General features: G+C 45.3%; 1 protein-coding gene across 15 annotated transcripts in view; it reads right to left on the reverse strand.

Annotated features, from left to right (window-relative positions):
- LOC147708315 (protein 4.1-like) overlaps nt 1-27,097 on the reverse strand; it is a 1,681,744-nt gene that overhangs the window by 1,303,500 nt on the left and 351,147 nt on the right. For 13 of the 15 annotated variants that reach the window (XM_086927035.1, XM_086927031.1, XM_086927029.1 and 10 more), the window contains one exon: nt 1,866-2,365. In XM_086927035.1, coding sequence (XP_086783161.1) covers nt 1,866-2,354 — 489 coding nt within the window. In that variant the 5' untranslated portion in view covers nt 2,355-2,365. Of the gene's footprint in view, nt 1-1,865; nt 2,366-23,281; nt 23,346-27,097 lie in introns of all 15 variants that reach the window. The other 2 variants (XM_086927025.1, XM_086927033.1) reach the window with 1 other exon arrangement.

Genomic DNA, 27,097 nt, shown 5'->3' on the forward strand with positions numbered 1-27,097 from the left:
CTGCAAGGCTTTTAACTTTGATTGTATGAGACACCATGTCGAAGGTGGCATTAAGATCAAGTAAAATGAGAGCCACTGTATCACCATGGTCCAAGTGCCGTCTCAACATTTCGGTAACCCCAAGTAACGTAGATTCAGTGGAGAAACCAGCTCTAAAACCGGACTGAGAGGGATTAAGGAATCCCAGAGTCTCCACCAAAGCAATGCTCCAGATCCACATCAGAACAAGCAAAAAGAAACTAATGTCAGGGGTGGTTCATTTGTGGCTTTGCTTCACTTACGGGGTATTTTGGAGCCAACACAGAGACACATAATGCCACCTAGTGGCATGCAGGAGCACTGCTATTAAACAATCTCCAGGTCTAATCTGGCGCCTTGAGGATATTCTAAGGTGAGGAATTTGCTGTTAGACGTATACACCAAAAGAGACTGATGTATGGTGCAGTGGTTAAATCTAGATTGTAACCCTATAATGAAAAAAGCAGGAATATGCCTCAGAATGGGGAGGTAGAAGGGATGGTGAGGAATCTACAAATAAACAAATATTGTTACCAAAGGTAAGTATTTTCAATACTTCTACCAGAAAATTCCTCACTCCTTGAGTCAATACCAAAGCAATACATCCTAGGTGGTGGGTCTTAGGAAACAAAACCAGGATATTCTTCAGCTAACAAGTGTTGTCCTCTCAACTGAATCGGATATGCAAACATTTAATCTTTAGAAAATCTGCAAAATCATGAGACAGATCTGAAACCATGGCTGGCTGCACAACATGCGGAAAAGACTGGCACGGAATGAGCAGTGGACAGCGTCAAAACGAAGTTCAAAGGCACTGGAAAGGCACCAACGAGAACCGGGCCCGGATCTGACAGCACGGAGCAGATTGACAATCTTGCATGCTTACTGGGGCCAGATTGGCGTGCAAGAGGAGCACTGAGTGAATACTTATGGAATAAAGCCAGCCTTGTCTAAGTGAGGGCCACAATATGGCTTGGGGTGGGCGCCATGGGCTGAAAATACCAGGAGCACATCTTTTCTCTCCAGCAAAGGATCCGTTTTTGGTACCAGATCTGGCACCAGTGTAATACATACCTACACCAGCTCTGAAGGTGACAGCGAAACAGCGTTTGAGGAGCAGAACTGCCTTACGGACTAGCCCGTCTAAATTTTGATCTTGAGAAACTGAGGGACCTTCTTTTCTCTGTATAGTTTGTCTCCTGAAGAACTTCTAGTTGGAGGAAGCACTCTAGGCAAATTTACCAGTCAGAGGTGAACTGGAGTAGGACTTTGAGTGGTATTTGGACACACCCCAAGCAGATGTTGTCAGGGTAAATAATTGACATCTGCTTGTCACACAAGGTTTAAATGCAAATGTTTATAGCCTGAAAGCTTTGGAAGGGACTGAACCATAAATACACCACATATACTGGTCAAGTTCCACAGAAAGCAACTCTGAATCTTTACACTAATGTGAGTACAAAAATAAACTGATATTAGTGAGCTGGGGTGGCGCCTTGTATGGCTTATATATTTGATGATGTATGTCTGCTGCTGAGCCAGATGCGGACCTATGGTGCAGGAGAGCTGCAAGAGTTTCCAGATCCAGTATGGTTCCTGGCAGGGTTCAAGAGTTTCCCATTCTGCAGGTAAAAGTATCCATCTGAAATCCCTAAATATTTAAGGACCTGAACACACAGTAAAAAGTCCAAAGATACCCACATGCAAATTGCGCCCATTATTTTGCAACCATACATCAGGCCCAATATTTTGAAATTGCCAACACATTAAAATGAAGGAGTCTAAATTCTTCTAATACTATCCATCTGCACATTTTGAATGTAGGTTTACACCACTCTGAAACATACCTGTGTACCAGCACTGCTTACTGATTTCTTCTCCTCCTTCTCATCTATTTTTACATCCTGCGATTGTTGTTCATGAGGTTGGTCTAATTTCCTCTGAGTTTCCACTTCCTCCTCCTGAGTCTTTTCTTCTGTTGTAGTCTTATCTTCCTCAACCACCTGCGTCTGATGCATCTCTCCTTCATCCTTGGGTTCCTCATGACTTTGGGATCTTTGTTTTCGAAGCCATGGTGGTATGAAGCGGGAAATGCCCTTGCCATCAGGTGATGGATTTCCCTTTTTCTGGCTGCCTGGGCTAGTTGGGCTTGCTGGTGATGCAGGAGGACTCGAAACCTCAGCAGACTTTAGCTCAACACTTTCACTCTCTTTCTCATTAATGGCGTCATCCATTATATGCGGAGGTTCCTTCACAGCTTGAGGCTGTTGTAGTTGCTCATCCTTCTGCTTAGGTAGGTCCTGAACCTCCGCATTCGATCCCCCTTCAGATGCCATGAATCGTTAAGCTACGAAAACAAAGTTGAGTGTTACTCACCTCTACAACAAATATCACATCATACCCATTAATTGAGAAATGTGAGTTTCTTACAAAAGAATCACAAGATGACAGTATGTTTACAAACAAAAAACAATCTTCACTGCATGCACACTAAAAAATGGAAATAACACCCACTGTGATGTGCAGCAAAAAAGATTACAGATTCACTTTCCTAGTAATGCTGGGCCAACTCCCAAAAAGAAGTACTAAACAAGCAAGTCTTTTGAGGCAATATCTAATAATTCACATTTCACGTTGCAGTGAAACACTTTTAATTGATATGATACTAATTACCACTGTATTATTATACAAAACTTATCTCTGGCTTGTTTTTTACAAGTTGATAATGGGACAGAACTTAATACCGCATAATTCTACAAATTATACTCCCCTTATTAAGAGTAAGATTTGAAACATACTGCCAATTAATTTTAAAAGCATGCAACAAAAACAATAGTCCATCTTGGGCTTCCCCTGGGCTTATTATGCTCGGGATTCAGATAAAGGTGGTTGGACAATTTCTTCCATTCCCGCCACTCCAAGATCTCTTTATGGCTTTTAACATAGTCAATAAAGAGACAATACGTTATGCCATATCAAAATGTTCAAAGTTCAATTAGAAAGTACTGGATAGTTCGCCCCTTCACTCCAGAACTTGTTAACCATGCTTTTTCACCCCTATATGGGACCACTTGAAGATCAAATACACAGCAAATAATTTGTATTCACACATATAGCACCACATTTCTTCTGAGATACATCAATCTTGATGATGTACATAAATGAAACCCTGCCTTTCTCCAATTCAGCAACAGATGTCACTAGCCTTTGCAAATCAATCTTCAACCACATCAGTAAGATTCCTTCTCTGATCAACTTCCATCCTGCCTCCAACTAAGTTGCTTGTACAGGCCTTTCTGCTCAGCAACTGTTTTTCCCAAGGACCGCTGCTTAGCATCACTTTCAATATCTCTGCTTCAGCTTTAATGTTTGGCTTTCAAGCTAAATTTCCACCTCATCGTGCATGATTGTGTGACAAAGGTGAATACATTAGCAACGTTTTAATTTCTGATTTGGAGAGAAATGAAATCGGTTACACATACTCATGGTAGTTACACCATTATGACAGTAATACCCAAGTCTATCATAACTCTCCTAGCATCAGTTAGGTTGGGTGGTGCAAATTTTGTAACCATACAATCTGAGGAAAACAGGTTTTGCAGGCAACTGTTGGGCCTAAAACTTTCTCCCCCATGTCATCTGCCTTAAAGAGTTAAATTTATCATACATATCCGATTTTATTAGAGCGAAACCATTGTTACTTTGGTTATCTATTCGGAGTAAGGACCAGGCACTGCTCAGAAGAGATGTAATAAATGACTGAATCTCTTGTGATAACGGCCTTCCAATTCCGTGGTTGGCATAAATTAAATCGGAACTTGGGAAAATTGGTATGGAGCGAGCTTTTACGAGAGATTCGTGCCCTGCCTTTAATAAAAAGAAGGTAGCCCTAGCTTTTTAGGTCTTGCTACAGCCAGCGCATGCGTTGATCTGGCGAGACATTGAGTAAGCGGGTTTTTGACGTGCTACCAAAGGCTTTTGCCGGCCACCACCTTGCTATAACACGCACAAGCGCGCGCGCCTCGCTCCGCCTCTCCAATGTTGTTCTGTTGCTGATCTCTTCACTTTCACTTCTGGATTATGCTTGTTTAAACTTGCAGCGCGAGCGCACGCTTGTTTTATTTAGGCACGGGGACTTTGTGATTTCTTTGATATGCACGAAATCATAAGATGTTGAGCTGCGCCGAGACTCTTATTGATGTAGCAGCAAACCGGAAGCTGCCATTTAGATTGCGAGCGCGCGCTTGTTTTATTTAGGCAAGGGACTTTCAGTGATTTGTTGGACGCGATCACTTTCACTTTCGGCCAGTGCTTGTCTAAACTTGTTTTTAGTGTAGGTGATGGCGTCCTTTGGGACAGAGATAAAGTTCTGTGGAGTGCGCCTGTGCTCTTTGCTCGTCGGCTTCCCCTTTTATTTGCTGTGTTTACTTTGCGGCAGCTCTCACCCCTCAGGCAGTTGATCCATTCACGGCCCCCTGACCCTGCTTGCTGTCCAAACACAGCTCTGTAATTCTTCATTCGGTTTGTATTATGTCCTCTGCCTAGTTACATAAACATTTGCTCTTTGCTCAAGAGTTTTTTTAATGAATCTGATTCCCTTAGGTCACCACAAGTGTGAACTATCTCGGGCTGGAAGATCTTCGTGTATTTGAGAAGCCAAGGGGACCACCATACATCGTGCAGACAGGGCAGAATGTGTTTTAATTAAAGACCCAGGATTACCGCACACCTGCGGACAATAATGTGTACACAGTTGAAATTATTTCGATGGGTCTCCATTGTACCCCAAATACATCAATCCTAAAAATATTTTCATGTCAATTAAGTGTGATTTGTAAGTAGTTCTTGAATGATTCTTCAGGAGGCTCAGAAACTGCCTAGCACCAAAGTGTGTGTTGAGATTAATGTTCCCAGTGACTATACTGACCCTGGCGCAGCATCATCCCAACCACAGTGCTGTTACAGTGGCAAATGTTTTGGGCATGCCCGAAACTCCTCTGGCATTCAGAAAAGACAGCAACAGTGGCGAGCTTGAATTTTGGAGAAAGGGGCCAGACCGCAGACAGATGTAGCATACTTTTCAATATCACTCGGAAACATTTGCCCCGTGTGTATGGTAGTTTCAGGCTTCAGTCTGTTCCTCACAAACACAACACAGAAGCGGGGGCATAGACCCGAGTGAGATGGCCCCACAGTACATTATTTATTTATTTAATTTCATTGTTATATATAGTGCCAACATGACCCTTTCGGGTGACAGTGCAAGTAACAGAGTTCAACAAGCATTGGCATAGCCACTAGGTCTCGCCTTTGGACCTTATAAGTGTTTAGCCCTGCAACAGATGATGTTGTTGCACCAAGGATATTGTGCTGCATAACTAAACACTTATAAGGTCCCAAAGGCGAGACCTACTGGCTATGCCAATGCTTGTTATAACCTAGCACGTGAAAACGTCTTAATAGTGTGGTACAGAAACAATTGGTAACTGCATATTTGTCACAATCTTGTGGGAGATGTGAGCGTTCCCTTGCTATTCATGTTTCGTGCCCGAATAGCAGGGAACAGTTAAATATTTTATGTGTTTTCCTAACCAGGTACCAACTCAATCTTGCTGCTAGCTATTCCATGTCCGTGCAATAATAAATCAGGCCGACCACGATACATTTTTTATTGTTTTGTAACTTTTATGAACTATATACAAGGTTATTTTGGCTTCCACTTTTTAAAAAGAGATAGTGTGATATTAGACAGAGTGGAGCAAGGTTCTCATAAATTTTTAAACTGTCTGATAGTGACAAATGTTCACAAGTAGGCTCGTTTTTAAGACACGCTGTGAGGGAACGTGGCATATAACACCCTGCTGCTAGTTGGTACTTTTACATTTTGGTCTTAATATATTAGTATTATGTATATATATGTTTTTATAGGATTTCTCACAATATGACAATGTATCTACGTTGATGTAATGATGATTGTTTTATTTGTATGTACTTTTATGGAAGGATGTACTTTCCGAATGAAGCAATTGAACTGAACAATCCCCAAGGGATACTTCTTACATCAAGATTCAAAAGTTATCTTTCAAAGGTGGTGAAAAGATCAGACACTCTTGTTTTGAGAGTATCAATGCTTCAAGAAATGTTGGGGTTGTGAAACATCCAATCCCCTCATTGAGGCTTGTTCTTTGATTTAAATTACACCGTATTAGGTAGAAAATAATAGTTACACTTGAAGGTCGTATTTTGTTGACCAAAGAGAAACTCACAGTGCACAGAATTAGATGACCTTGGTGTACATTTTATAGCAACCATATATGGCTCACACTTGCAATTATTAGTCTGAATGAAAAATAGTTTACCATAAAATGACAGACTAGTTATGTGGTCCTGTATATTTCGGAGCAAAGAGGAAAACAAGACGGCCTGCAAAGAGAACTCTCGAGCCACTGGGCTCGCAACAGAGGTTTTTTTTTAATGGGAGGACTCTGCCGATAAACGCTTTTTGCCGAAAAACGCTGTTTGCCTGAGAATTTACTTGTGTGGGGGCATCCTGTCCTCGGACCCGCCGCCCTTGTCAATGCTCCTTATCCTCCCTCCGCCGCGCAAAACCACCTTCACATTTTGCGGCCGCAGTGCGGTGGTGTGTTCCTGACATCGGGACCAAGAGAGACTGCAGGTCCCAGCCTGCAAAGCAGCCGGTAGCCGCCACCGACGCTGCCAGAAACGCGCCAAGAGGCGCAACAAAATCCGCCTCTTCCCCGGGGGACTCTGACGATAAACGCGTTTTGCCGAAAAACGCTGTTTGCCTGAGAACTTACTCGTGTGGTGGCAACCTGTCCTCAGACCCGCCGCCCTTGTCACTGCTCCTTATCCTCCCTCCGCCGCCGCAAAACCACCTTCACATTTTGCGGCCGCAGTACAGGGGAGTGTTCCTGACATCGGGACCAAGAGGGACTGCAGGTCCCAGCCTGCAAAGCGGCCGGAAGCCGCCACCGACCCTGCCAGAAACACGCCAGGAGGCGCTAAAAAATCTGCCTCTTCCCTCGCGTCGTGGGAGCGTGCGGGAGCGTTGCCGGGCTAAGCCCGGGCAAAGGGCAGGCCCTCTGTGGCGCTCAGAGGCCGGAGGAGGCTGGGCTGGGCCCCCCCTCTTTGAACTCTCCTAAGGTATGTTACCTTTAACACAATTATGGACTCCAAGTGATTTACGGGTGTCATAAGTGTCCTCAGTCCCACCAAAAGGGTTGTTGAGAAATCTGTTTGAAGAAAACAGTTGAATTGAATTGAAAATAATTTATACCGCGCAACCAAAACCCTAAGGTGTCAAGGCGCCTATCAAAATAAATCAGAAAAGATGGCAAATCAGACTATGCATATGCGAGCGCGAAGAGACGGGTCTTCAGGGCTTTTCTAAAAAGCTGCAGAGTGGGGAGGGACCTCAATTCCATGGGAAGAACATTCCACCACTTGGGTGCAAGATTGGAAAAGGCTTTACCTCCCCATCGGGCTTTTCGAATACGCGGGACTGATAGAAGAGCCTTATTCGAGGAACGTAAGTTCCTGCAAGGACTATAGCAGGACAGGAAAAATCCGATTCCTATAGAGCTATTTTTTGCTAGGGTCCTATAGATTAAACACAGGGTTTTGAACAGAATGCGGTCCTCCATTGGGAGCCAATGAAGCCGTTTCCTGGCCAGCGTGGCCGAGGTGCCCCGAGGCAGATCCAGAGCGAATCTGGCCGCTGCATTCTGGACCACCTACAAGCGCTGCAGCAGGCTTTTATTCAGTCCCGCATACAGCGCATTGCAGTAATCCAGACGAGAGCCCACTAGAGCCACTGCCAGTTGTTTCCTAGCCTGCTGTGAAAGGTAGTGCCAAATCCTCCTCAGTATGCGTAGAACGCCCCAGCAGGTGGCAATAGTCCTGTTTACCTGTTGACACATACTGAGTGAAGGATCGATCACCACCCCAAGATTTTTAGCAGATGCAGCAGGGACAGGACATGCTCCAAGTGAGTCCGGCCACCAGTCAGCTGACCATACCTCCTCCTTACCTCCAAACACCATCACCTCAGTCTTCTCCCCATTCAGTTTCAGTTATTCTGTGAACTCCCTGCATAGGCGGCCGACCAATTGTTATCATGCCACTGCCACAAGAAAAAGGGGGAGGTGGGGGGGGGGGGGGGGGGAGGGGGAGGGGGGAAGAATCAAACTCAAAAATAGACTGTGGAAGCTTATCTGGAACTATTGATAAATACATTATTAGGGCATTCGATGCCCTTGAACGAGAGATAATAATCACTGAAAAACGACTCTCCGCAGAACTCTTCAACTCTAAACGGTCGTCTTTGGGCCCAATCAAGAACTGCACTACACCCGAAAACCGTTTGAGCCAGCGCCTTGTTGACTTAGGCCTGCCTGAGATTAGCATTGGGTCAGACACATTAAGTGGTATTACAGCGGGGAAAAGCACAAGAGACAGTAATATAATTTTAGAGGAAATCGGACAATGTAACACAGACCCCTCGAGGAATAATGAACTTTACGTTGCTAAAGCAATACCCGCAAGTATGAATAAAACAGGGAAAAGAAAGTGGGGTGAAGGTGGTCAGAAAGGCAATCAGGCCAAGATCCCTAAATTAGGGGGAAAAACAGTTACACCTAAGGGGAGAAATAGTCTTATCCACACATTAATTGCAGCCCCTGCACAGAACAAAGGTGCCCACCCTACCATTAATAACGTTCAACAGCAGTCATAGAAAGGATCACTAGAAACTGGAGCAGGTGAGGGCGGGCTGATCGGGCAAGTGGAGCATCTTGTAAAGTCCCTAATACTTCCTATAATTGTATGGCTAAAAATAATTGATGAAAACCTTGGTAAACTCGAAAAGGTTACAGCAGACAACACTCATTTACTAAAGTCTGCTCTAGACAGTAGGAGGTTGGAGGGACAAGCCATGCACGTTAACAACTTGATTAATACGAACAACCTAATACCGTAAACGCTGGTCAGCATGAATCATTGACAAAAAGAGCGTTGGGGAAACTAGTCGGGGAGGCACCAGGGAGAGACCACAGGGAAAAGAGGGTAGCAATAGTAGTACGAGGCTACCGGAGACACCCCAAGTAGGGGGGGAAACAGCCAGGCTCGAAACATACTGACCAATTAGCCACGGGTGCAGGTAACCGTACCATTTTAGATCTACCACCTCAAAGTTCCCCGTTAGTGTTAGTCCTGGGAAACGTCCCCTCACTACGTCACGGTGAGAGAGAGGAGTTTTACCAAATATAAAACAAGGTAACACATTGGTTAAACCGTAATACAATTGAAGGTCAGGGAGTAGGACACAACATAATCATGGCCCGCCGAGTAGCGTGGGTATGAAAATCGAGGAAAACTAGGGACGGAGACTGCATAGTGGTCAACTTTAACAGTCCGGTACCAGTTGGAAGGATATTGAAGGAAGCAGAGGGTGGTCCACTACAGGGGAGACAGGGCATAATCATACTGCCCCTTGGTTTCTTTTATAGGCCAGGGTCATATGACACATTCAATATTAGAAACAGGAAACACATACCCAAGCCATTACTCCCTGAAAGACCAGATGGGTGGGATATTATACCGTCTAGGCTAAACGGAGCCAGGATAGAGGGCATTTTAGGACAGCTTACTCCCCTGGAGGTCACAAACAGATTCAATGCCCATTGCGATTGACAGAGGGATGTCCTCTCCAGCTACTCCCCTCCTATGGAACTGTGCGCCTTGTCCGTACATCCCACCTTACCGGTAAAATCCCAGGTATTATACCACGCAGCTCAGCCATCGGCGACTATTTCATCAGCTAGACAGGGTCTTGAACATGTGAAAATCGAACCACAAGCCACATCAAGTGCTAGGATAACACACTACAGCCGGCACAGAACGTTTCACCTATGGCAACACATGTAAATTTCACGGCCACATTAACTCAGACCTCAACCTTAGCACCCGCATATGACCCCAGCAAGACTGATAATTTCAACGTACTTTCATGGAATGTAGCAGGGCTCGCTGATAAGATCATTGACCCTATTTGAACCCAGTTTATCAGCAATTTTCTGATTATATGTTTACAGGAGACTTGGTTAGTTGACTAACTTTTATCTAGAAGGGTATAAAGCCTTTAATGTCCCCGCAGTTAGAGGGAGAGCTATGGGAGGGTTGGTCATATTTACCTCCCTGGCATTAAACTGTAAAATTAAGACCATTTCCTCTTTGAACAACGACATACAGGCTATCGTCCTTGAACGGGGTAATCTCAGCTTATGTCTAATAAACTTTTATAATGCTGTTAACAGGGAAAAAGGCTGTAAGATCGCGGAACTGGATAAATTCATTAAACTGCATCATGGCCTACAAAGAAAGAGTGTAATGATTATGGGGGATTTCAACATTCACCCATGCAGAAATCCCGGGCTATCCAAAATTAATGAAATGGGCTGCCCGAGGGTGAAGGGATTACATTTTGAGCACTCAACACAAGGTGATGCATTAAACGGTATGTTAGATGATTTTGACCTCTTCCTAGCTACTAGTTTGTTACCCCCACTGAGTATACAAAAGGTACCTACCTTTAAAGGAGGTCATGGTGGGTCTTTTATTGATCACATATTAGTATCTACCAACTTCCACACTTTGATTATGGACTATACAACCTTGGAAAGCCCTTTTAGTGATCACAATCCTGTCTGTGCTAAAATAAGTACTAATCTCTTGCATAGAAAGGAGCTTGTGCAGGCAGTGGGCACCCTTAAAACAACAAGTAATAGGCGGCGTCTTAAGTGGACCCAAGTAACTCCCCTATTATTTTAAGAAAATCTGCAAGAATCATGCAAAGCAGAATTCTTGCACTGCTTGGATCCAGAGTCCTCCGCCACGGGTACAATAACTGCCTTTGAAGGTATAATTAGTAAAGTAGGGACTCTACTAACTGTTGGCTGCCAGAATAAAATAATTGATGATCCAAAATGGTTTGACCACAGCTGCTCAAAAGCGGCCAGGGACTTAAAACACGCATTAAAGAGCATCCCTAGGGGGGCGTGGCTACGCAAGCGGCGATGGCGGTTGCAGCTTGATAGAGCTCCCGCCGGCCCGCCATTGATCCGACGACTTATCCTGGTCCCCGAGCCCCTGACCCACAGCCAAAACGGGGCTAGGACTACCGGAGGTGCCAGTGACCGTCCGGTGTGTTCGGTGGCGATCCTGCGCTTCCGAGCGGCGCTGGGCGGCAGGGTGCGAAGTGCGGCCTGGTGGACTGCGGAGCAGCCGGGGCCTCGATTTTTGAGCTGCCGAGGAGCGGGCTGCGGCCGGGAGACGGCGGCGGCGCCCCGCCTGCCCTGGGGCGGAGAGACTGCTGGCAAATCGTCCCTCCAAGGCCTGGCTGAGCCGGAGGGCAGTGTGGACGCAGCGAACTGACCGGAGCGGCAGAGGCGGCCTGGTGGCCCGAGCGCAGCCGGGACCTCGATTTTCGCGGCCTGGTGTCAGAGGCCGGCAGCGTAGAGGGGAGACGGACGCCCTGGAGAGCCCTATCGGCGGCGATTGTGCCGAAGCGACTACGCAGCATTCCGGCAGCAACTGTGAGTAGTGGGGGCCCCCACCTTCCCCCCCCCCCCCCCCCCCCCCCCGGGCCCACGGACCAGAAGGGACAGCATCGCTGTGGCGCGTGACGCAGTGAGTCCACGCTCCGACTAGACGAGCAATACCGGCCACGGCGAGCCACGATCATTGGCGGCTGGTGTGGGGGCAGTGACTGAGGTCCACACGGCGCTATACCCAACAATAAGCCGACCCGAAGTGCCCTGTCTAGGATTCCCAAGGGCCAGCGGCAGCCAAGTGACCCTACTACCTCTGCCACCATGACCAGGGGGGGTAACAACTCCACTAAGCAAGTCACCATCGATAAATTCACCGGGCCTAGTGGGGGCCCCGGGCCGTCAGGGGGTGGCCCGCCTGGAGGGGGGCCGGATAACGCGGCCCTTATGGCGGCCATAACCCAGTCACGAGACATGCTGGACGCCAAGATAGGGGCCGTTGGCGCAGATGTAACATTATTGCGCCAGGACCTGAGGAACGCAGTGGCGCGGATCACGGAGGCAGAATCCAGGGTGTCAGTGGTGGAGGACGATGTGAGTAACCTTAAAAAGAGGATGGCGGCGATGGAATCGGCGCAGCGGATTACGGCGCTCCGTGTGGAGGATGCAGAAGGGCGGGCGCGCCGCAACAACCTCCGCTTCCTTGGATTTCCAGAGAGCTGTGGGAAGGGTGGCATGGAACAGTTCCTTACACAGTGGCTAGAATCATGGATGCCCCCGGGGACGCTGTCTGCATGCTTCATTATTGAAAGGGCGCACCGTGCCCTGACACAGAAACCACCTGAGGGTGAGCGACCTAGGGCGGTGATCGCACGGCTGTTGAACTACCATGACAGGGACGCCATCTTGAGGGAAGCTAGAAATAAAGAAACCCTCTTATGTGAAAATCAGAAGATCTTGATCTTCCCTGACTACACCAAACTCGTCCAACAGCAGCGCCACTCCTTCATGGCAGCCAAGGCGAAGTTGAGGGGCCTTAAGCTACAGTATTCCCTGCTGTATCCGGCGCGCTTGAGAGTGATCTTCCAATCACGGACACTATTCTTTGATACGCCGGAAGACTTGTTCAGGTGGACCGATGAAACGGTACAGGTCAGACCGAATCCGCAACCAGGGCTCAATCCGGGCTCCCCTGAGGGCTCGCCTCGGCCACAGCGAGACCGATCGTCTAGACATGGCCGAACCAAACGCTCCAAATCACGCAAGCGAGCGGCCTCGGCCGATGGCACGCAACACACTGCTAGAACCGAGGACTCCGAACAATCTAGCACAGATCATTGAAGTCTCCGGGGCCTCGGCTCCCTATTCTGCTACTAATGCTGCGAATCCCAGATGGACGCACCTGGTCGCCTGAGACCTGCTGGATTGCTGGCTGTATCGCGGCCTTGTAACAGTACTGCTACTGTCTACTGAGAGTGGATGAGACTGTGGGGGGGGGTTCGGGGACTGCATAATGGTGGCTGCCACTCTCCCGTTGTGAGAGGGACACTGAGGGGAGGGGGTGAGTTCACTGTTCCTTTTTGGGATGTTGGGATCCATTGGTATGAGTGGGCCTGAGCCCGCTGTTTCGGTCTCGGGACTGCTCATACCGCGACAGATACTTCATAGTTCATTGAGGTATAGGGTGGGGGGAGGCGGGAGACGGGCGGTCAGGGTTGTGGCTGCTGAGTTGGGGTTTGGGACTGTTGGGGACTGTGGGGCCGGGGGGTTGGTGATGTTCTCTGGGGTAGATAGTACAGTGCATGTGTGTGTTGCAATAATGATTCATGTGGCGCGTGGTGGGTGGCGCTGGAGTGGGGGGCTTATGTGGTGGACTCCGAAAGACTATGGCTGATTCGATTCATCGGACTCCTGAGGACTCTATGCGAGTGGTTACGTGGAATGTCAGGGGGTTGCTAGACAAAATCAAGCGTGGGGCAGTTTTGCGATGGGGTAAGAGAGCAGCGGCAGATGTGTTATTGCTCCAAGAAACTCATATGATGGGCACGAAGGCACTGGGCCTGCAGAGGTTTGGTTACCAACAAGTTTTCCATGCCGGGTTTACTCGGGGATCCAGGGGAGTGGCCATATTGATACACCGTAGGATAACATATGTCCATGAGAAACAATGGATAGATCCACAGGGTCGCTACTTGTTTGTGAAAGGCAAGGTGGGCACGGAACCTATAGTGTTTGGGAGTGTGTACGCCCCCCCCCCCTGCAATGGGCCCTGGCTGAGAGGCTGTTCTCTGTGTGGGACGATATATCCGAGTCGATGGCAGTAATTGGGGGAGATTGGAATGACGTAATGGATGTGTGTATGGATCGCCGGAGGTGCCTGGAAACGGCTGAATCTCCTTCCCCTTCCCTTCCACCCACTAGACTGCATGCAATGAGTGAGGGGCTGGGCTGGGTGGATGCTTGGCGACATATGCATCCTGCGACCCGTGAATATACCTATTTATCGGCGGTACATGGATCATTCTCGCGCATAGATTGTGTGTTTTTACCTCGTGAATGCCTGAGTAGGGTGAAGAGCGCGGCCATTTTGCCGAGAGGCCTATCCGACCATTCCCCAGTCTCAGTTAACGTAGACCTCATGAGGACACGGCAGCCATTCCGGTGGAGGATGTCCTCGTGGCATCTGCTACAGCCAGCCTATACTAAACATTTGCGAGAAACCATAGATCACTACTGGCGGGAGAACCTGATAGAGGGGGCGGACGTGGAGGTGGTATGGGAGGCGATGAAGCCTACCGTGCGTGGTGTGGATATCGCGTGGTGCTCGGAGGCCCGTAGGCGGCGCCGGGAACAAACTGCGGTGGCGGCTGAGCGAGTGGCGGCCCTAGAACAGGAACGCCGCGAGGGTGGAGATGAGATCGGGCTCAGGCTGCTTTTACAAGCACAGCAATCGTACGCGTCCCTCTTGATGGATGAAGCCAGACAGGCGTGGCTGGCCACCAGAAGTAGGGTGTATCAGTGGGGGGACAAGTCGTGCTCCATGCTCCACCGCTTGTGCCAACACAACTTTCAACCCCTTGTGCTGCCGGGCATTATAGACGGTAATGGGGAGGTCCTGACTGACCCTAGCGAGTTGGCAGCGAGCTTCGCCTCATACTTTGAAGCCCAATACGCCTCTTGTGACCGATTGCCTGAGGGTGACTTAGACCGGTTTTTCGCGGACTTACCGCCCATACGGGTATCAGACGAGACCAAGGAGATCCTAGATGCACCCCTCACAGCGGAAGAGCTGGGAGACGCTCTGGGGCAGCTCAATGCGGGTAAGGCTCCTGGCCCTAATGGCTACCCGTGTGAATTTTTCAAGAAATTTCACGTACAGCTAGGGCCACACTATCGCCGAGTTCTTGAGGTGGCGAGGACGCGGGGCACGTTGCCCCCCGATTGGCGCCATGCCGAAATAGTAGTATTTCAGAAGACTGGCAGGCCCCCGGGCAGCCATGACTCGTACAGACCTATTTCCCTCATCAACATAGAGGCCAAAATATTGGCCAAGGCCCTAGCGAACCGCCTGGCTCCGTATATTACAGACCTAGTTCACTCTGATCAGGCAGGCTTCATGCCCCGCAGGGCAACACGACACAATATTAGACGGGCACAGGCGGCACTAGACGCTGTTGGAGCCGTGGGGGACCAAGCGGCACTGCTATTGGCCGATATCAACAAGGCTTTTGATTCGGTCAGCTGGTCGTACCTGTTTACACTGCTATCGTGGCTCAACCTGGGCCCGGTTTTTCGGTCCTATATCGAACTGCTTTATACGGACATCACGGCATCAGTGCGAGTCGCCGGGGCGGTGTCAGAGAAGTTCCGCATTGGCCGGGGGACTAGGCAGGGGTGCCCTCTTTCCCCCTATCTTTTTGCCTTAGCAATGGAACCCCTAGCGGCCAGAGTTCGCAGGGATGCGTTGATACGGGGCTTTGAATGGAATACCACACTATCGGATAAAATTGCATTATACGCGGACGATGTCCTCTTCTTCCTCACCGATTTACAGCACTCCGGCCCACGTGTCCTGGAGGTCATGCAACTCTTTGGGGAGGTGTCGGGTCTCTACCTCAACGTCCGTAAATCCACCCTATGGGTACTACATGGGGACATGGTGACGGATCCCTGGGCTTCGGAACTGCAAATGGCCACAGTTGGTCTGAAATACCTCGGGGTGTTCCTCTCGAACTCAGTAGACACGGCCTGGGAACGTAACCTCTTGCCCGTCTGGGAGCGGGTCCAGACGGATATTAAAACTTGGTCCAGAATGCCTCTTTCAATTTTTGGCAGGTCGGCTATCTTTAAGATGGTTGCACTGCCGCGCCTACTCTACCAACTACAGAACCATCCGTATCCTATCCCACCCCAATGGTTTCGGCGGGTCGACTCAGTACTGGGCCGCTTCCTTTGGGCTGGCGGTGCCGCCAGGGTAGCGCTGCGCACCTGCTTTCTGTCCACGTACTGTGGGGGCCTAGCCACCTCGGATATACGGTCATACTACCAGGCCGCTCATCTCCTTGTTCTAAATGAATGGTGGTATGGTGACGGTGGAGATCCGGCATACGCCCTAGAACGTGCATTAATGGGGGATAACTCGCTCCACACCATCCTATACTCACCCCGGCTACGTCGGCCATTGCCGAGAGTCACTAAACTTGTATTTGGGATATGGCGGCAAGCCCTGCGCCGCATGGGTTGGTGGGGTAGGCTGACCGCGGAAACGCCGTTATGGCGCAACGGTTTACTACCGGAACTTTCTAAGTTATCAGGCTTCGATGGCTGGGACTCAATAGGCATTTCGCAGCTCGGCCATGTGATGTCCGGGACGACTCTCAAGTCCTTTCAGGCTCTTAGTGCTGAATTTGGTATGCCCCAATCTCAATTTTATCGCTATTTACAACTTCGACATGCATTGACGCCCAGTATAACTAATCTTGACTCGCTCCCAGAGTTCAGCCCGATCGAGGCGAAGGTGTTCATGGGCGACCTTGGAGACAAAAAAGTATCGCGCATTTACCAGACCATGGTCATACATTGCTCTTCCACTCTTCTTCGGCTGAAGGCGAACTGGGAGGCCGATATAGGACCGCTGGATGAGGATGACTGGCGGGAGGCATTAGAATCCCCGAGGGGGGCGGCTATAGCAATACGGTTTCGCCTCATACAGTTCAAGATTTTACACAGGGCTTATTATACTCGAGAGCGTCTGTGGAGAGCGGGCCTGATTGAGTCCCCGGAGTGTCTGAGATGTGGGGCGGAGGTGGGTACATTGCTCCACACGGTGTGGTCGTGCTCAAAACTAGTTGGCTTTTGGAGGGGTGTATGGGGCTGTCTGTCGGAGGTGTTGGGCTGGACCCTTCCCCGTACCCACCGCCTGGGCCTACTGCACATCCTAGAAGGGGTTGGTGGTAATACCTATAAGCGTCACCTGCTCCTCCTGGGGCTGATGGTAGCCAAAAGAGACATGGCCCGAGCATGGAAGGAGGTGAGGCCCCCCCCCCTGACTGCGTGGAAGGCAGGCTTAGATTTTTGTATGGGTCTGGAGAGGCCAATCTTTGAGGCACGGGGATGCCCTCGTAAACATTTCAAGATATGGAAGAGGTGGGCGGACTACAGAGGTTTGACACTAGATCCCCCGGAGGAGGACCTATAGCCCAGTCTACTCCTGAGAAGCCCACTCCCACACACACACTTGATGCGCCAAGAGTTTCCATACATATGGCTCCCACACACATGCATGGGGTTAGGGAGGGTTGAGGGAGGGTTCGGGGAGCTGGGTGGGTAGATTCTGGAAAAGATGAAGATGGGGTTGAGGTTTTCGTGTACCATTGGTTCTGCTGGTTCATTGCTTTGACGCTCAGATTTATTCTGCAAATGTAACTACAATGCCTGGTGGTATCGTCCTGATTGTGGGATGCCACTTTCATTCATATGCTCATCTTTATCAATAAAATTGTTGTGAAAAAAAAAAAAAAGAGCATCCCTAGGGACTATGTGTTAATTTGTGCGGCCCGAGCTACATATAAAAAACAGGTAGGTCTACGTAAGAGAGAGGTGAAGGAGGACATATGGCAGGAACTTCTAGAACCCCAGACTTTATCAAGTAGCTCTAGATTCTGGAATATAATTATTTGCCAGCTATTTCCATCTAAAAAATCAGAAGATATGGGAACTAATATAACCGAGGAGGAATGGATAGACCATTTTAGGGTTATCTTTAAAAAGCACAATATCTGTCCCTGTGCCCCTAATAAACCTAGAGCATTGAAATGAGATTATATTTACAGCCCAAGAGGCGGAAAATAGCATCAATAATCTTACCTGTAAAAAGGCCCCAGGCCCTGATGGTGTTCCACCTTACCTCTACAAATCCAATTTATCATTGTGGGCACCTGTCTTGGTGGCAGTTCTGAATGCAGCAGTAAAGGCTGGATGTCCTGAATCTTGGGGACTGTCTACAATAGTTCCTCATCGACTCAATTGTTAAGTTGTAGGGGGAATAGTGTTGAATAGATTGAGGGCTTGGGCCGAAGAAAATAGCATCATTTCAGAAGTGCAGTATGGGTTTTGCCAGGGAAAATCTACTGTGACCCAATGCGTCAATTTACATCTCATACTGGGAAAATACACTGTAGCTCGAGGGGGTCAACTGTGTAAATCGGGAGGGGCTGTGGGGGTCCATGAACGACATGGGGGTTGACGCTAACTTGGTGGCTTTCTTGAGAGATCTCCATAAAGAGACCAAGGCAAACTTCAGGTATTCGCAGGATTCGAGGGTTTTTAGTATAGAAAGGGGGGTATGTCAGAGATGTATTCTAGCCCCCTTTCTTTTTAATCTTTATATAAATGATCTGGACCGAACCCTGCAGGCTACCGGTGTGGATTACACCTATGTTGGTGACAGGGGGCTGCCCGTTCTGCTATACGCAGATGACGCGGTTCTCCTAGCACGCACACCTAAAAGCCTACAAGTCTTGTTAAACACATTTCAGGGATTTATGGCAGAAAGAGATTTGGCCATCAACAACACAAAATCCTTTATAATGCAGGTAGGGTCAAGACCTAAGCGGCAATATCCACTAATGGTAAACGGAATGAGTGCCCACAACCTCCACCTTCTCATATCTAGGCGTTCTCCTAGATGAGAGACAAAACTGGGCCCCTTTGACTAAGAAGAAGCGGGGGGAGATGACCAGGAGCAACGCAGCAATTCTCAACTTTGCGAGCAAGATGGGCAAACGCCCAGTGGCCGCAATGTTGAAAATTTACCAAGCTAGGAGCGTAGCCATAGCTACATATGGGAGTGAATTGTGGGGGTACACCGGAGTGGAAGGGATTCAGGTGGCCGAAAATACCTTCCTAAAACATCTGAAGGGACATCAAACTTCTCCGTTCACGGAGAAACTGGTGTTCAATACATCAGCGACACCCTTAGGTTGCGCCCCTTGCTTTTTTGGCTAAAAAGCTGGTTAAACAAAGATCTCACTCTCACACACAAAATCTATAGGGATGTGCTGAAATTGGACCATATGTCTGTAATACCATGGTTCAAATACTTAATGAATTATTTTTCCGAGCTAGGTCGCCCGGATCTTTTCTTAACGCCAGAGTGTATAACAAGGGAAGATGTGGCGTTTGTAAAGGAATCATATCTAGAACACCAACAGTTTAAGTGTGAGGAGCAGGAACTTCAGAAATCTGGAGTACGCAGACACCTAATGCTCAAAACCTCTCCAGGAATGGAGCTCTATCTTGCATGGCCCCTCTCTATGCATTAAAGATTCATGCTAGTCAGGTTTAGATTGGACTATTTTCACCTCTTACTGGCAGTACCAAAGGGGAGCCATAAAGGACAGTTAGGCACCCTGTGGCTGCGACAATCTGTCTCCACAGGATCTGTTACACTTTGTCCTCTTTTGCGATTTTTATGCGGCCCCCCGCAGATTGTTCTTAAAATCTCTAAATTTTTCACAGGCACGCCCAGCTCTGTTTTATCTGCAATTGTTAAAACCCGATTGTATACCGCTGATTTTAGGGTTTTTAAAATGCTCTTTAAGATATAGAAAAAGTTTGGACTGTAATTAACTTGAACAAAACTGTACTATTATGAATTGTTTTAAAATTGTTTTTATATTCTTTTTAATGTGTAGTGACCCTTCCTGAATTTATGTAATCTGATTTGCAATGCCCATTTTTAAGTCAGCATGTTTATTTGTGTAAATGTAACTTTTATGGTTTTCATCTTGAAGCCGAATAAAGTTTGATTGAAAATGAAATGAAAAAATAAATAATGGGCATTTAATGAAAAGACACCTCCTTGTCCGCATTAAAGGTAAACCAGAAACTTATAAGTCTTTAAAATACCACTTTTGCATAAGAGTCTGCTGTATTCTGTTCTTACTGACTCTGTTCCAAGTAACGGTATGGAACTTGGGGCCTGATTTATGAATTTTCCATTTACAAAAGTGGTCGCGAGTTTCCCACAAACTTTTTGCAAACGGAAAAAAGTTTTGCAACTTGACTTATTTACTAATAGGTCAGTTCAAAAAATTCTGAATCATAGTGGGTAACAATTTGCCCTACCTCATTAGTATGCATGATTCAGGTCGGAAATTGCAGCCGGCAACGATCAGCTAGTCACAGCCATTGTGTCCTGCTGGGGTCAGCAGACCATCATGTCTGTGATTGCTTTAAAATAATGCAATCCTTGCTTCTTTTTTCTCTTTTCTTTTAATGCAACCAGTTTCAGTGGAAAGGAAAATGGGACGTATTGTTTTTTTTTTTTTAAACAAACAAAAAATTAAACAAACCTTTTTTTAGGAGTATGCAGTGGTCCCAAAAACAAGTATCTACACCTAAAAAAACATTTTTGACAACACTCTTGAGAAGAAAGGGGGTCCCCTGAGGACCTCTTTCGGTTTGCGGATTGCTTACCATCAATTTTTAAGTGATTGGAATACATTAATGCTTTGCAACTGGATATCGGTCACAAAACTTTAATACATCTCTTAATAAGTTGGTATTTGGAAGGGACGTCCTGAACAAGCCCCTTCCAAAAAGCATTTCCTTAATGTTTACTTAACCCATTTAATGATTCGGAAAACCTTTTCTAAATAGTTAATTTGGTTTAGTAATTTAATTAAAGTGTCTTAGCAGAGCAAACCCTTGAATTTACAGAATCTGAGGGTTTGCGACAGTTAAAACATTTTGAACATCAGACCCACAGAATGTAGGTAGGTTCTGGGGGGTGGGGGGGGCATTAGGACGAAAGAAGGAGAAGTGCGGGTGACTTGTTATATAGCTCCTGTTGTATTTTTAAGAGAATAAACCTTCAACCTAACATCCATCTATTCTTTAGCACATTAAAACACAAGAATAACACGTCATTACCTTAACAAACACCATTCCAGTTCTTTGAAAACATTATTCAACACCTCTATGTTAATGACATCCAGAGAGGTTTGAAGAAATATGAAACACATAACAATAAGATTTTCTCCCAGTAAATAGATCCAGTGAAGAAACACATGACATTGATATGTGTTGCAATCTTACATCAACAGGATAGAAGGTTCATAGTCAATAAAACACTATAGAAATGTAAAAAACCTGATATGACCTAGGTTTGACCACGTGCTGAGGAGATTATGGGGCGAGGATGTATGCAGGAGGGGTCTGCAGGAGTGAGTGACCGAGATGGCATCCATTTTGTCTGAAATTGGATTTTACAGAAGAATGGAGCATAAGTAAAACCACATTGATTAACACTTCTACACATCATGGGAGTTTTGTTAATTCAGCCTATATATGTAAACTCAAGTGTGAAGAAGCATATTAATGCCCATTGTTGAAGAACAAAATTTAAACCAGATAAACCTTTTCCACAAATCCCGATTACTTTATATTCACTAAAACAATAAATACAACTTTTTTAATCCGAAATTCATTCACTCTTTTTCACTTTCTGCTTCTTCTGGAATTCCTCTCCTCTATCCTTAACAGACTGTAGACATGATGAATGATACTCTCCATTCCATAATCTTCAGACCTTCTCTTTAATGGTCTCTTCTCATTTTTATACCCACAATTTTAATTCAGACACCCAGAATATTTTAGCAAGAGAAACAAAATTGCACAAAACTTTATAATTTTTACAGGGGTTAATATAATATGCAAGGTTCCCCCACTCAAATATTGATCCAGTCACTAACCTTACTACAAATTCTTCCCCATCTCGCTAACCCAGGGGGACCTATAGCTTCCCATAAGCCATGCTCTTCTAAAGACTGTGTGGAATCTGAAAAAAGAAATAATACCACAGAAACGGTTCTCTATCAGCACAGAAGATAGCAGAATTTATTGGGGACCAACAAACAATGCAAACTACGTGCAGCACAGAGATAGACAGTATACTCGCGGAGTATCCAAAGAAGTGACGTTTCTGACAGCTTTTATTGACACAAACCATAAGAGGATGCAGTATCCTAACATATGTAGCACAAATTAAGCATGGGCTACTTGACCAATTAGCAAAGGCCTAGGCTGCGCTATACCATTTATGGTCTGAAATATACTGTTGCTGACCACGGGTCTCAAGTAGGCAGATTCTGGGACTTTCCGCTGTAATGCAATGTATTAGGTCTGGTACTTTCCCATGTAATAATTTGCAGCATCATAGCAGGTACCAGAAATATTTCTAAATGTGATATGCTGAAATCCTTGCAGCTAAGCTAGCATTTTCCTCTGTTCTTGGATCATTCTTGAGCAAGCCTTGCATTACAAAAGCAGGTTTACTGAGGCACAATGGAAAAGTACAAGCATCTCTAGCAGTAATTTTTATGTCAACATAACAGGGCCTAAAGCTTCAAGCATTTGGTATCATATAAGAAGGATGACTTAAACAACGGGAGTTCACAAGAGATATTTATTAGATTTGGTAATAAGACAACCATTATCAGGAACAAAAGTGCAGGATCTCAAACTTCAGCACTTTACCAACACCGCCTTCATTTGCAAGTAGGATATCTAATACTAAACGGTTCTGCATTACTATACAGGACTCCAAAATTCCACTCGCCCTCTCGCATTTACAAGCCAGATTTAATTAGGGTGAGCTATTTTTAGGTTTTGCTCGCACTTTCTGGCGAGTAGGTAGACAAACTGACATTGGACCTCTGTCTCTGAAAGCATAGCAAATGTGACAAGATAGCAAGATTTAAAGGTATCTTTATTGCTCACAAAGTGAATGATCAATAAAATTGCCTCCAAGATCCAACCAATTACACAGTAAATTAAAATGGGCAGTCTTGCTACACACATAATAAATTCCTCACAGAATCAACACTCCACCAACCAAATATATATATATATATCTCATATATTCAGCCTAACTACTATTAGGAGGTTCACATCGCATCATACACATTTCGCTTCGCCTCTATTGTTCCATTCTCAAGCTAAGATGTACATATGATCATTTAAATCCTTCTTTTAGTTCTCTTATTGCCTTTTCATCTTTACAATCTCTACCAATCTTTACTCTCTTCTCATTGTGTTCCTTAATAAATTCCTGTCCTTCTCTCATACTACACACATATCCATATATACACATATTTTCATACTTAATTTGTCCAATAGTTTTTAAAATTTACCATATTCAATACCACTATTACATTTTTTTTATTCTCCAGGATGAGTAGGTTCTCCGCTGACATGCTGAAATTCAAAAAATAAGGAGACAATAATTCATTATTATTAAATGAACTAACAAACATTCTGTAAGACAGGCCATAGGAGATGGAAAGCTGCATATATTTAATACCCTCACCTGCAGAAACGGGCAAAACGTTAAAATAAAACAAATTCTAGCCTTCATAGCATTGGAATATTCCTGTATCATGTTAGTATGAATGTTATCTTGAAATTCACTAACTACATTGTCCCTATGTATTACCGTGTTACGTTTCACTACCATAATGTACTGTAGTTAATTCATCTGGTGTGGACCTAGATTCCACTGCAGACAGTAAACATAACAGGCTAAGACTATTAAAATCACTAATAAAACAATTAAACTAATATGTTTACAGCATTAGCTGTACTCAATTTTTCCATTGACACTAAAACAAAGGATTTCTTACGATTTTCAAAACAATAATCAAAACAAACTTCAAAATAATGTTCCTATTTTTTCCCCAACAGTTCTTTCATATCATACTCTACGTTCATTTTCTCTTTCTTCGTTTATTTCAATCGGAAGGTTCACTTTTACTTGATCTTTGCAGTCTACTGAAACTTTTCAAGGTGATTCTTCTTCCTCTTCTGATTTACTTCCAAAATCCCTTTCAAAGGGGTACTGGCAACGATTCATTGGGCTAGACATGTTTTTTATCTGATTCTTGTTCCTCTGACACTGCAACTAGATATACCCATTCAGGTAATGGATACTTTCTATTTGGTGTTCCTTTCTTATTGGTCTTTCAGCAACAGGTGATTCACCTGCCTTTGACGTTAGACATTGCAACAGCTCTTAACTCTGATCCCCACTTTGAAACTGGACTTCAGCACCACTGGTAGAGGTACCAGGATCTTCACGAGAACTTTCGCTGATCTAGACTTTTATGAATTAGTTATCTTCACTAGTTTCAAAATGTTTACCCCAATGGCTCCACACCGTGAACTTGACTTATAGAATCAGTAGTTGTTTTCACCAATTCTTCATCTGCCACCTCCACTCTTTCCATGTGAACGGCATAAATCCAGTGTGGGAATCCAGAACACTTCACTGGAGTTTCTGTCATCAAGATCACCTGCTAGGGTCCCTGCCACCACACCATTAGGCTGTTCTCCAAGAAGTGTTTCCAGCCCACTAACCAGTCTCCAGGGTTCAATCCATCGCAGTTTTTCCTTTGTTGCATTTGTTGTCATGTTCACCTGATGTGAGACAGATTTCACCATATCAGCCTATACAGTAATCTAGCACAATGCCATCAGTTACTGAAACTAGCACAGCTGAACGAGTATAAGCCAATCTCACTGCTCTATCCATTATCACTTAATGGCGCGATACACCAGTCTATTTGTCTGCGGTACATCTGATGTTCATCAAAACTTGAGGAACAGTGTATGGACACTACAAACCAGTAAAATGTACAGACTTTGCCCAGTTTGTTCTTGAGAGTTCCATTTATTCATTCTTTGAACAACTCTGGAAGATTGAGGATGATGATTATAATGGAACCTCTGATCAGTTTAAAAGGCAGTACAAATTATCAGCAACATTTTAGTTTTGAAATGTGAGCAATGATCTCAAGGCTCAATAGAAGTTAGTAGGCTGAAACTTGGAACTAAATCCCTCAACAAAAGTTTAGCAACAGTAAGGCTATCTGATGTCCTGGTACGATCAGCCTCACCCCATTTAGAAAACAAGCAGACAATGACCAAAAAGGATTTTAAACCATTACAAACTGACATCTGCACAAAGGCCCTTTGAAGTCTTGTAAATGGGCCCTCTGATTTGCTAATAGGAGTCATTATAGTCAATGTCCTTCTTCCTTGATTATTTTTCTGGCACACCAAACACCTGGAACATAACCTTTCAGCAACTTTTTTGAAATGTAGGGTTTCCTAATAGTTTATAAATGTTTGAAGAATACAGTTTCAACCTGAATGTGACTGTCCATGAAAGTACCTTGCACAAGGATATAACATAGCATCTGGGAATAGGTATTTGTTTTCAGAAGTAACATTTAAATCCAGATAACTTTTCTTGCAGCCTAATTTTTCCCATCTCATTTTTTCATCTTCTGTATTTTTTCTTGAAGGATGCTCAACTCACTCAAAGAAATTTAAATTTTACTCGATAGGAAACAATTATTATTTTCTGCATTTTGTATAGCATTTACTCTTGATTCATCATTCTCTTGTTCCTGAATCACTTTCATTCTCAAATGCACAGTATCTGGCTACTTGATCAGCGTAATTATTTCTAGGAGTAATCAGATCCTTTCCAGGCTTACAGCCAGCACATTTAATTGCAGCCATATCTTTCGGCTGCTGCATTGCTTTTTCACAAATCAAGGACAAAGTGACTGTTTTTGTAGGAGCGCCACAAGATGTCATAAAATCTCTCTATGTCCACAGTTGACCAAAATCATGCTCACAACAAACCATATTGGCTGTCTGCACAAAACCATATTGGCTGTCTGCACAAAAACTTGTCAACGCAACAAACTGTCACTTGTGCTGAAGGTACCTTTGCAGACAGGATGCTTCAAGAATTTCAGAAATGGAACAAACTGCATAGGCAGCCTTTAATGCTCCATATTGGTCTCTCAAACAAGAACCATTAATGAAATAGTCAGATCAGCCATTTCCAGAGTAGTATCTTTAATATCTGGTCTTGGTTTGCTACATAGTTTGGTAATCGCAATGCAAATATGTTCACACTCATCATCCTCATCTTCACCAGGTTTCCCGCCTACACAACCTTAATCAGGAACAGGAAGCAGAGTTGCTGGATTACGTAAATTAAATTTCTTAATTGATATGTTCTCTGCAGTAAGTATGACTTGCTCGTATCTAGTTAACCAACTGTTTGTGCTATGTTCTTGTTTGGGTTAACAGAATATCAACTGAGGGTGCGACATGTAGAATTAAAATATGTCCCATCACTATTCCTTCACTTTGTTCAATAGCCACTCAAACAGCTGCAAACCCTTTCAAACAAACAGGAAGACTTACAGCTGCTGGATCCAACACAGCTGAAAAGTAGGCTACCTGTCTCATAAACCCACCATGTCTTCGGGCAAGGATCGATAATGCACAACCAACTCTCTCATGGCATTACAAAAAGAAGGCAAAATATAATCAGGTCTTCCAAGGGCAGGTGCACGGCATAAACTTTCTCAGAATATTTGGAATGCCTCTAAACACTCTTTGTCAAATAGTACCGGATCTTTTCTGTCACTGTGATTCAACCTTATTAAAGGTTTCAAAATCAAGGAACATTTTTAAATCCACTGACAGCAGCCAACAATTCCTAGAAACATCTTCACCTCCCTCGTCCTCATTTCCAGAATTGCAGAAGCCCGTTCTTTTGAAAATGTCCTCAATGGTGACCAAGATCATTATTTACTTTTTACAGTTTTGCATTTTTGTTGGGGAAACATTGAGACCCCTGTCAGCCAAATGATTCAGCAAACCAATTGTATCAAGGTTACAATCTTCTATTGGCTTTAATGTGAACAGTAGGTCTCAATATACTGCACCAAGACTTAAGTTACAGGGCAATCTCAATTTTTCTAGATCTTTCTTCCGAATTTGAATTAAGATTGAAGGACTTTTAGTGTACCCTTGGGGGATCCTATACCAAACAAGTTTTTTATTTCGAAATAGAAATGCAAATAATAATACGGACTAGAGAAGAACAATTGTGATAAGTCAATGAGTGAATACCATTCTGCATT

The sequence above is a fragment of the Lissotriton vulgaris genome, chromosome 6 (assembly GCF_964263255.1).
Source record: "Lissotriton vulgaris chromosome 6, aLisVul1.2, whole genome shotgun sequence".
NCBI lineage: Eukaryota > Metazoa > Chordata > Amphibia > Caudata > Salamandridae > Lissotriton > Lissotriton vulgaris.